The sequence below is a fragment of the Neoarius graeffei genome, chromosome 22, assembly GCF_027579695.1.
Source record: "Neoarius graeffei isolate fNeoGra1 chromosome 22, fNeoGra1.pri, whole genome shotgun sequence".
NCBI lineage: Eukaryota > Metazoa > Chordata > Actinopteri > Siluriformes > Ariidae > Neoarius > Neoarius graeffei.
In genome coordinates, this window is record NC_083590.1 from 33,851,199 (window position 1) to 33,863,463 (window position 12,265).

The following is a 12,265-nucleotide window of genomic DNA, read 5'->3' on the forward strand; positions in this document are numbered from 1 at the left end:
CACTACCGTTCAAAAGTTTGGGGTCACTTTGAAATGTCCTTATTTTTGAAAGAAAAGCACTGTTCTTTTCAATGTAGATCACTTTAAACTAATCAGAAATCCACTGTATACATTGCGAATGTGGTAAATGACTATTCTAGCTGCAAATGTCTGGTTTTTGGTGCAATATCTCCATAGGTGTATAGAGATCTTGCAGTCACATGACCGGAAAGTACACAGCCGCCATCTTGTCGGTCAACAGCACAGCTGAATACTGCTGCACTCGTGTACAGAATGGATCAATTTCAACCGACGGACTACACGGCTCATTTTTCTAATGAACAGATAACTAGATATATGTCTAAAATAAACGACCTACAGATTAGTGACCCTTATGGCTTTCCGGACGGAGTTTTCACGACCGTGTCAGTGGATGTTGAACTGCCAGAGGTGGAATACCCGGACGTGTATAATTACCTCATTAACTTTCCCTCGCTGTTCAGTGGTGAAGCACTGCGTGCTTATAAATCTCTGGACAGTTATCTTTACAGAAATTCAGGATTTGTCAGCGACTCAGATGTGGCATCTTGTAAACAAGAAAATGATCCTCACTGGATGGGTAAGTCACTTAAGTATTGAGTATAGCACTGACCAGCCGATTATAGAATAGAATAAGGTAATTCCAAATCGTCCGTCTTGTTTACCTGGTGTTGGAGAGGTAGACGCTTCGCAGTGGAGATTTGAGTGGCTGTTTTCTGAGCTTAGTCAACTCTGACTCGCTTTTGCTTCCGCTCCCGGCGCCGCCTCCTTAGCTTTGCTTCCAATAACAATCCACGGAGACCCCGCTGGTCTCGCTATCTCGTCCGGAATGTTTTTTTTTTTCTCTCTCGTCCGGAATGTTGTGCATGCGATGGAAATCGCTACAAACCGTCATTTTCTGCTGGAAACCAATGTCCAGTAAGTCCATATGGTTGTAGTGGATATTGAAGTCCGGTACAGACGAACAACACGCAAAAATACACACAAAAAAACATAAAAACCGTGCACAGGTAGGGAGAGCTTGCAGCCGTTGTAGTAGAATTGTATATAGTAGGTTTTTCCAGAAGAAAAGGTAGAAGTAGAAGGCGGAAATATGGCGTTTGACCGACAAGATGGCGTCTGTCACAATCTGGATCGGCTGTGACGTCACATGCAAGTGCTCCATAGAGGCCCATTTCCAGCAACTCTCACTCCAGTGTTCTAATGGTACAATGTGTTTGCTCATTGCCTCAGAAGGCTAATGGATGATTAGAAAACCCTTGTACAATCATGTTAGCACAGCTGAAAACAGTTGAGCTCTTTAGAGAAGCTATAAAACTGACCTTCCTTTGAGCAGATTGAGTTTCTGGAGCATCACATTTGTGGGGTCGACTAAATGCTCAAAATGGCCAGAAAAATGTCTTGACTATATTTTCTACTCATTTTACAACTTATGGCGGTAAATAAAAGTGTGACTTTTCATGGAAAACACAAAATTGTCTGGGTGACCCCAAACTTTTGAACGGTAGTGTAATCTAAACCAAATAAAGCAATGAAATATTAAAACTTGCGATTTAACAAAGAAAAAACACAGAAACGTTGATGCAAAGCTTTCTGCAAGTAGAGGTTTACGTAACATTTCTGGAAGGAGTCTCCAGTGTCAGTGCTTGTTCTAACAGTGAGTATTTTTCCATCACGGGAAAGTCTTCAGAACAGAGCCCTTTCCAGCGTTTGACTGTTTATAGTAAGTGACGACAGGTAAGAACTTCTCGTGGATGTTTCACAGAACTAATTGTTTAAAAACGGACGATTTAAAAAATTGAAATTGCCAGCAAACTGCTGTGGTACAAGAGGAATAAAAAATAAACTAGAAAAGCACTCGGAGAGCGCGGACCTCCGCCAAGAATCCTTTAAAAAAAAATCCGGGATCCAGAAGGTGATCCGGATCACCGCCAAAATTTAATGGATTGTTACTTGTGCCCAGTCACACCTCTGGAAAAAAATTCAGAGCAATCCGTTCACAACTTTTTCCGTAATATTGCTAACAGACAAACCAACCAACCAACCAACCAACAAACGAACAAACAAACCAACGCTACCAAAAACATAACCTCCTTGGCAGAGGTAATAAAATACTTCAGGAGATGCCTCATAGGAAAATAATCCAATTCAGGGTGGCAACACGAACACGTTAGCTTGGATATGCGTTCCTATTTCCAGGACACCTTGTCGTGATATGTTCCTTAAGAAGAAAATACATGTTCTCTTCCAGCAATTTAATTTTGAAGGAATAATTTCAAATTCATGCCTACACCCATAATCGTCCTTAGATCAGTTCCAGACATAATAAACGCCGTTTTGAGCCAAATGTCACAAAGATCTCTCATATTTTTTTTGAAAAATACAAATTATATCATGACATATTGAGTGAAGTCTTTGGAAACAGTGGTCATGGCATGCATTTTCACCCCCACTTTGTTTCCCTAGCTTTGCTTTCTATCTCTCTAGCCACCCACAGATGTGAGGAGTAAAATCTGGATGTAGGATGGGAGTAATTTTAGAAGCTGTACATTGGGAAATGTAGCAGTGTGCAAACAGAAACATCACAAGGTCTGAAGAATCACCTCTTTGGCATTCTTGATCTTTTCCAGGAAGGTCCGGAGTTCCTTGGTCTCGGCGTACAGCGCTCGGCACACGGCCTGGTAGTGGTTAGGAGCGTCTGATGAACTCGGAAGGTGGGATGTGCAGAGCTGAAGAAAGAAAAGGATTCACACGCTCAAATCTAGTGATCTAGTATAAGACAAGATCAACTGTGAGCTACTGTTCACTTACATATCTCATTTATATCAGAATGCAAGCAATCGAAGGAATAGGACACTTATTATGAATGTTGACTTCAACAAATAATTAACCCTGAAACAAGTAAGTAAAGAGCAGTGTCTCTCCCGAGGGATTTCAAACAGCATCCTGGGAAACTCTCATTTTGAAATAGCATTTCGCTTCTTGAAATAGCGTCAAAACCCACGCTATATGTTTCGTAAATACATTCAGTTGGTGAACAGGAAGTTGATTCGCGACAGACCTGAAAACGGTATACACGGTATAGAACCCCAAGCTGAAGCTCGGTACCAAATATCAAGCAGTTGTGATTTGTAGTTGCTGAGAAAAGTGTTATAAAAATTTTGTAAATCCACACGAAAGGTTTCATAAATACATTCAGTCGGTAAACAGGAAGTTGATGCGCGACAGACCTGAAAACGGTATACACGGTATAGAACCCCAAGCTGAACCTCGGTCCCAAATATCAAGCAGTTCTGATTTGTAGTTGCTGAGAAAAGTGTTACAAAAATTTTGTAAATCCACACGAAAGGTTTCATAAATACATTCAGCTGGTAAACAGGAAGTCAACGTGCAACAGACCTGAAAACAGTATACACCAGGGCTTTTCAAAGTGTGGGGCGCGCCTCCCCTAGGGGGCACCAGAGTTCTTCAGGGGGGCACAACGTGAGGAAAAATAAACCAGAATAAGTTACTATTGCGGACATTTAGCGAACTTCAGCTAGCCTTTGCCCAGAGACAAAATGGATGGATTTTTAGTACCTAAAGCTACAGTGAGTGAGGAGACAGAGTCTGGGCCAAGCAAAAAAAGAAGGAAGTATGACCACGATTATTTAAAGTTTGGATTTTCATGGACTGGATCTGAAGATGCTCCACTGCCACAGTGTGTTGTATGCCAAGAGGTGCTCGCTAATGATGATATGAGATGTTTAAAATGTGTAAAACAAGATGTTTAAAAAAAAAAAAAAAAAAGCACAGATGTTTAAAATGTGTAAAACAAGATGTTTTAAAAAAGCACAGATGTTTAAAATGTGTAAAACAAGATGTTTTAAAAAAAGCAGATGTTTAAAATGTGTACAAAAGATGTTTTAAAAAAGCACAGATGTTTAAAATGTGTAAAACAAGATGTTTTAAAAAAAGCAGATGTTTAAAATGTGTACAAAAGATGTTTTAAAAAAGCACAGATGTTTAAAATGTGTACAAAAGAGGTTTTAAAAAAGCACAGATGTTTAAACTGTGTAAAACAAGATGTTTTAAAAAGCACAGATGTTTAAAATGTGTAAAAAAGATGTTTTTAAAAAAGCACAGATGTTTAAAATGTGTAAAACAAGATGTTTTAAAAAAGCACAGATGTTTAAAATGTGTACAAAAGAGGTTTTAAAAAAGCACAGATGTTTAAAATGTGTACAAAAGAGGTTTTAAAAAAGCACAGATGTTTAAAATGTGTAAAACAAGATGTTTTAAAAAAAGCAGATGTTTAAAATGTGTACAAGAGGTTTTAAAAAAAGCACGTTTAAAATGTGTACAAAAGAGGTTTTAAAAAAGCACAGATGTTTAAAATGTGTACAAAAGAGGTTTTAAAAAAGCACAGATGTTTAAACTGTGTAAAACAAGATGTTTTAAAAAGCACAGATGTTTAAAATGTGTAAAACAAGATGTTTTAAAAAAAGCAGATGTTTAAAATGTGTAAAAAAAGTTTTAAAAAAGCACAGATGTTTAAAATGTGTAAAACAAGATGTTTTTAAAAAAGCACAGATGTTTTAATGTGTAAAAAAGAGGTTTTAAAAAAGCACAGATGTTTAAAATGTGTAAAACAAGATGTTTTTAAAAAAGCACAGATGTTTAAAATGTGTAAAACAAGATGTTTTAAAAAAAGCAGATGTTTAAAATGTGTACAAAAGATGTTTTAAAAAAGCACAGATGTTTAAAATGTGTACAAAAGAGGTTTTAAAAAAGCACAGATGTTTAAACTGTGTAAAACAAGATGTTTTAAAAAGCACAGATGTTTAAAATGTGTAAAAAAGATGTTTTTAAAAAAGCACAGATGTTTAAAATGTGTAAAACAAGATGTTTTAAAAAAGCACAGATGTTTAAAATGTGTACAAAAGAGGTTTTAAAAAAGCACAGATGTTTAAAATGTGTAAAACAAGATGTTTTAAAAAAAGCAGATGTTTAAAATGTGTACAAGAGGTTTTAAAAAAAGCACATGTTTAAAATGTGTACAAAAGAGGTTTTAAAAAAGCACAGATGTTTAAACTGTGTAAAACAAGATGTTTTAAAAAGCACAGATGTTTAAAATGTGTAAAACAAGATGTTTTTAAAAAAGCAGATGTTTAAAATGTGTAAAAAAAGTTTTAAAAAAGCACAGATGTTTAAAATGTGTAAAACAAGATGTTTTAAAAAAGCACAGATGTTTAAAATGTGTACAAAAGAGGTTTTAAAAAAGCACAGATGTTTAAAATGTGTAAAACAAGATGTTTTTAAAAAAGCACAGATGTGTAAAAAAGAGGTTTTAAAAAAGCACAGATGTTTAAAATGTGTAAAACAAGATGTTTTTAAAAAAGCACAGATGTTTTAATGTGTAAAAAAGATGTTTTCAAAAAGCACAGATGTTTAAAATGTGTAAAAGAAAAAAAAAAAGTGTACAACAACCATTTTTTTTTAAATACAAATGGAACATTAAGTATAGCAACAACCAAAATTGTAAAGGGGGACGCTATTGTTTATTTGCTCTCGGAGGGGGGGCTGACTCTCCCACACTTTGAAAACCCCTGGTATACACGGTATAGAACCACAAGCTGAAGCTCGGTACCAAATGCCAAGTGGCTATGATTTGTGGTTGCTGAGGAAAAGGGTGTTACGGACAGACGGACGGAGGTAAACCAGCATACTAAATCATAATAAATGGCTTGGTGTAATGAATGAATAGATTTAGGATTACTTCAAGTCAAACCTTTACACTTTGCCCATGACAACATGTTAAGTTTTTCTCTACAAGCTCAGAGTCGCTCAATCGCTGTTTGCTCAGAGAGACAGATTATAGTTTGATTGTTAACCTATTCTGATTACTGATTGTTGGTACTTCAACAGAATATTACGCCAAGTGTTATTCTGTAACTTGTTCAGTTGGCACTAGAACTTTCTTTTCTATAAGTTCAGCATTTCCTGTACCTGACTTTTGTGCTTGTTGTACGTCGCTTTGGATGAAAGCATCTGCCAAATGCCATGCAATGGAATGGAATGGAATGGAATATTCTCATAAAACCCCAACCCAAAGTTAAAAACTGACAGGTCGAAACAGAGTGCACATCATAAAGCCTTAATGTTTTTTTTCTTTTTTTTTTTTTAAGTTCAACATAAACACCTCCAACTGGCTAAATTGCATTTTTGAGCACCCAACCCTGTGCTCCACCTCGTCCCGGAATGTGCGACATCTCTTTCCTTAATAGCTCGGAGCTTCACTTGTCAGAAACAGTAGAAACTGGAGATGATCTTTAAACCCTATTCTGCTGTTTCATTTCAGGAAGTTTCATTCCAGAGCTGCTTGCTTTAAAATATGCTCATAACCCTTGTATTCATGTCCCCCTGCCACATCAGATACACACACACACACACACACACACACACACACACACACACACACGAGTAAAAATAAATTCCAGCCACACCCCCTACATGTCTTTGTAATTCTAAATGTGTAATGCAGCACTGTCGGGCTCACTACCACCACTACTCATTTCATATGAGTAATTACAATAAATCCGACTTTGACTTTAAAGGAACAGTCCACTGCACTTCCATAATGAAATATGCTCTTATCTGAATTGAGACGAGCTGCTCCGTACCTCTCCGAGCTTTGCGCGACCTCCCAGTCAGTCAGACGCAGTCAGACGCGCTGTCACTCCTGTTAGCAATGTAGCTAGGCTCAGTATGGCCAATGGTATTTTTTGGGGCTGTAGTTAGATGCGACCAAACTCTTCCGCGTTTTTCCTGTTTACATAGGTTTATATGACCAGTGACATGAAACAAGTTCAGTTACACAAATTGAAACGTGGCGATTTTCTATGCTATGGAAAGTCCGCACTATAACGACAGGCGTACTAACACCTTCTGCGCGCTTCGACAGCGCATTGATACGGAGCTCCGAGAGGTGAAGGTATCAATGCGGTGCCGAAGCGCGCAGAAGGTGTTAGTACGCCTGTCATTATAGTGCGGACTTGCCATAGCATAGAAAATCGCCACGTTTCAATTTGTGTAACTGAACTTGTTTCATATCACTGGTCATATAAACTATGTAAACAGGAAAAACGCGGAAGAGTTTGGTCGCATCTAACTACAGCCCCAAAAAATACCATTGGCCATGCTGAGCCTAGCTACATTGCTAACAGGAGTGACAGCGCGTCTGACTGACTGGGAGGTCGCGCAAAGCTCGGAGAGGTACAGAGCAGCTCGTCTCGATTCAGATAAGAGCATATTTCATTATGGAAGTACGGTGGACTGTTCCTTTAAGGCCATCGTTGCCTTGTGTCACACGCTTTGAGAAATGACTTGTATTCTGTTAATTCTATTCAACTCCGTTTCAACGCCAGAGCGAAACACCAGTATACACAATCCTGTTGACGTAAAACACTTTTCCCACCTTATTGTGCTGTTTGGTTAGTAAACAGGTTCAGGCAAAGCTGAAGCTTCTTATTACAGAACAGAAAAAAAACTGCCTCAAATAGAAAGAGAGTGTGAGCATGAGGGAATGACAAGCTGAGAACCAGAGAATGCAACACTTGCATTAAACTGGAGAAAATCAGACAGATGCTGTGAATGTTATGAATAGATTCTGCATACAAAAATCAATGCAGCGCAGCGTGACCCATTTTCATTGCCTGATGACAGACCGATCAGATAAAAATAAACAACTTGGACTCTAGTCCCTTAAAAAAAAAAACCTGGTGATTAAAATGAAAAAGTACACATTGTGAAAATACGAGCATGCACCTAAAATTTATGACATTAATTTTATTTTCATCATTACTGGCTGAACTGATATTTAAAGGCCGAGACAAATGTATCCCTTTCCCTCTTGAATAATAATAGTACAAGTCCCAACATTGAAACCCACGTCGTAACATTCAGAATTTGTCGAGTTTAAATTTCTCGCCATGGGAATCCCGGTACCAATGTCGCCATTATTAGCTGGCTTTCATGTGCCGTCAGGAGTACAAGTGGTTTTACCGGCGGTTTTTCCACTGACGTCCACACGGTGTAGTTTCTGTCCGACTCTCTGCTAGATTACATTCAGTTTGACGGAAACTTCCAACAGAACACGACGTAGAAAGAGAGACAAATCATTAAACTACAATCTATGACTGTTATGGAGAAGGGGGAGAGGAAAAAAAATAAATAAATAGGGAACGCGCCCGGAAAGTGATGTATCGCCGCCGGGTGCAGCAACACAAATGCCGTGGAGGGAGTGGCCCTGTTCCTTTTCCCGAAAGATAAATCACTAATATTAGTCAAGACTTTGCTACAATGAACTGCAAAGCATTTTGTTTCCAAAATACTGTAATACTACTAACTTGAGGAATGCATCTTCAACTTCAAGCCATCCATGTTTTCTGTGAAACAGCAATTTTGGCCAATTTTTGGTGTTTTTTTTTTACCTTGCCCTTGACTATAGCTTGTTCCCTTTTCCTTCAGTCATGAAAATGTCGTCACTAATGGATTCCCCATACCCCAAAAAATGAGGTACTGCACCATACTTCTGTGGTGAGTGGTTCAAAAATTGATATTTTCAATATGGCTACCGGCAGCCATCTTGGATTGGTAATTTTTGGCCTGTTCGGCCCGTATAGCGATTTTATCACACATCCCAAGTTGTTCGTTGGCCTATAACAGTTGAGTTATCCTCTCCTAAATTACGTGCAAACATATCTAACCCAGGGCGGCACGGTGGTGTAGTGGTTAGCGCTGTCGCCTCACAGCAAGAAGGTCCGGGTTCGAGCCCCGTGGCCGGCGAGGGCCTTTCTGTGTGGAGTTTGCATGTTCTCCCCGTGTCCGCGTGGGTTTCCTCCGGGTGCTCCGGTTTCCCCCACAGTCCAAAGACATGCAGGTTAGGTTAACTGGTGACTCTAAATTGAGCGTAGGTGTGAATGTGAGTGTGAATGGTTGTCTATGTGTCAGCCCTGTGATGACCTGGCGACTTGTCCAGGGTGTACCCCGCCTTTCGCCCGTAGTCAGCTGGGATAGGCTCCAGCTTGCCTGCGACCCTGTAGAACAGGATAAAGCGGCTAGAGATGATATGAGATATCTAACCCATATCCTCTACTAGGAGTCAAACTCCAGCAGTTACCACAGGACCGACCCCTCACTGTAACCCTAGCTATGTAAAAGGCGAGAGGCTGAGGGCTTTCGAAACGGAGATCAGTGCCACCCGGTGTGCCTTAACCTGGTTAGTATTCAGTCTGCTTGGGAATACCAGGTGCTGGCACGGGAGGGACTTCGACTTTCATGACTGAACGACCTGCTCAACAACCCAGAAATGCAAAATCCTGCTCTATTAGCTCACGAAACCAAAGCCTGCATACGGACATGTTACCGAGATAAAATCTAGGTCCAGCAACCACAAATCTGTCTTTTGCATCATTTCACCAATCAGAGAATCGGCTTTTCCACAAGAAGAATTTTATTTCACGTTGGGTCTGATTACCGCTATAATTGAGAAAGCAAAATATACGCTCCTGTATCACAGTAGCAAGGGGTCAAAAACTAAATGCGACGGCTAAAGCATAAATGTTGGTACCTCTGCATTTTAATACTGAGTCAATAATAAGTCCAGTTGTCCAATATAGCTTCAGATTCCTTTTCTTGGCTCGACAGGAGTCAAACCTGATGGAGATCTTGTGCTGTTGGAGCTAACCTGCCACAAAAGTGGATGTGTTCTGCTTTCAGGGATGCTTTTCTGCTCATAATGGTTGTAAAGACTGACTATCAGAGATGCTCTAGCCTTCCTGTCCACTCCAACCAGTCTGGGGTGGGTTTCTCGATAATGTTGCCCTTTTGGGCTAAAGAGTGAGTTGAGAGACGCTCTGAAGCAACAAATGTTGTCTCTGTACGTGATTTTCCCAAACTCGCTCATCAGAAGGAGGCTGAAGAGCAAGAGCATTACGAAGCGCGTCCTTGCAATATAGGCATTAGTAGTTGCTAAATCCAGTCGATGAGGTCATGTGGCATTCTTTTTTTTTTTTTTACCAAAAAACAATGAAATATAAAAAAAGTGTTTAAAATATGTTCATATATTATATCAGGGGCGGCACGATGGTGTAGTGGTTAGCGCTGTCGCCTCACAATAAGAAGGTCCGGGTTCGAGCCCCGTGGCCGGCGAGGGCCTTTCTGTGCGGAGTTTGCATGTTCTCCCCGTGTCCGCGTGGGTTTCCTCCGGGTGCTCCGGTTTCCCCCACAGTCCAAAGACATGCAGGTTAGGTTAACTGGTGACTCTAAATTGACCGTAGGTGTGAATGTGAGTGTGAATGGTTGTCTGTGTCTATGTGTCAGCCCTGTGATGACCTGGCGACTTGTCCAGGGTGTACCCCGCCTTTCGCCCGTAGTCTGCTGGGATAGGCTCCAGCTTGCCTGCGACCCTGTAGAACAGGATAAAGCGGCTAGAGATAATGAGATGAGATATTATGTCGTCATTAAGCATTACATATATAATGTATGTAGTAATTAATAATTGAAACTATTTTACATTGTTGGGCAATGTTTTTTATTCCAAGCATTTTTTTTCCCACAAAAGAATGAGCAAATAATAAGCTAAATGATTAAGTAAATGTGTTCCCCGTGCCCGCTCTCATTTCACTGTTACTCAAATATGCAGTCAGGATTATTTCAACTGTTATCCACAATGCCACGTGGGCAGTGTTCTTCCTTGTACGTGTGTGTGCGCGCAGAGAGAGCGAGAGAGGTTTTGATCTGTCTCTACCTAAGGAGGTTGAATTGACCTCACATATATATCTCCTGAGATAGAGACAGATCAAAACCCCTCTCTCCTTCTCTCTCTCTCACACACACAATGTTACAGGTGCAGAAATGTGTCTAATTTCATCTCATCTCATTATCTGTAGGCGCTTTATCCTGTTCTACAGGGTCGCAGGCAAGCTGGAGCCTATCCCAGCTGACTACGGGCGAAAGGCGGGGTACACCCTGGACAAGTCGCCAGGTCATCACAGGGCTGACACATAGACACAGACAACCATTCACACTCACATTCACACCTACGGTCAATTTAGAGTCACCAGTTAACCTAACCTGCATGTCTTTGGACTGTGGGGGAAACCGGAGCACCCGGAGGAAACCCACGCAGACACGGGGAGAACATGCAAACTCCGCACAGAAAGGCCCTCGCCGGCCACGGGGCTCGAACCCGGACCTTCTTGCTGTGAGGCGACAGCGCTAACCACTACACCACCGTGCCACCCCGTGTCTAATTTATGACACTAAATTAGTTAAATCATTCGCATAATGGAGTTAAATTTGATTAAAATGTCGTGATAATGTGACATTCCGATATCCATACATAATTCCATAACATTTAAACATATTCATAATGTTTTGCGTATATTTATTTAATAATTAACTCTATGTACTTGCAACGTACTAGAAAAATAATTAAACTCCATCAGCAAATTCAACACCAGTTTCCCCCGTTGACTGTGAGAGTCCCTCGGAGGTGCAGTGCATTCTGTGTATTCAGCTCTGAGCGAGTCGTTCTTTGATTTGAACGAGTGATCCGGGTCTCTCGCAAATTCAGAGCAAACGACCTGGGCTACGATATTGACGATGAATCTCAGGAGGTAATTAAAAGACCCTCTTGGCCTTAAGAGGCTTTCGGAAAACCCACCCCTGGTCGTTCTCCTCTCAGAAGGTCTCTCTCAACAAGGTGTTTCTGACAGACGTGTGTAAAGAACCTATTGGTAGGAAACTAAATGCATAACATGAGATCTTAAACATGGAGGTGGATTTTGTGGAATTATTATGAAAAGTTGGGGGGGGGGGGGGGGGGGGGATCATAAACTGGGTCATAGAAATAAAACACCATCTGACCCTGAATCAAAATCTAACTCTTGAGGCGCCTAGAGATTCCCAGCTCTACTTGGCACAGTTGGAAACTGGGTGTTAAAGGAGAACTGAAGTCATTTTAAACTTGCTTTATTTCTTAATTAACGTGTTATTCAATTACGTTTTCGGTTTTAGTAACCTTATATCGTGACTCGTATTGGCAATTAAATATTATACTTGTCGGCCTGGGCGGCACGGTGGTGTAGTGGTTAGCGCTGTCGCCTCACAGCAAGAAGGTCCGGGTTCGAGCCCCGTGGCCGGCGAGGGCCTTTCTGTGCGGAGTTTGCATGTTCTCCCCGTGTCCGCGTGGGTTTCCTCCGGG

General features: G+C 40.6%; 1 protein-coding gene across 2 annotated transcripts in view; it reads right to left on the reverse strand.

The window, feature by feature from the left end:
* Positions 1–12,265, reverse strand: part of spire1a (spire-type actin nucleation factor 1a) — a 120,332-nt gene that overhangs the window by 70,687 nt on the left and 37,380 nt on the right. For both annotated transcript variants that reach the window (XM_060904750.1, XM_060904751.1), the window contains exon 4: positions 2,622–2,747. In XM_060904750.1, coding sequence (XP_060760733.1) covers positions 2,622–2,747 — 126 coding nt within the window. The remainder of the gene's footprint in view (positions 1–2,621; positions 2,748–12,265) is intronic.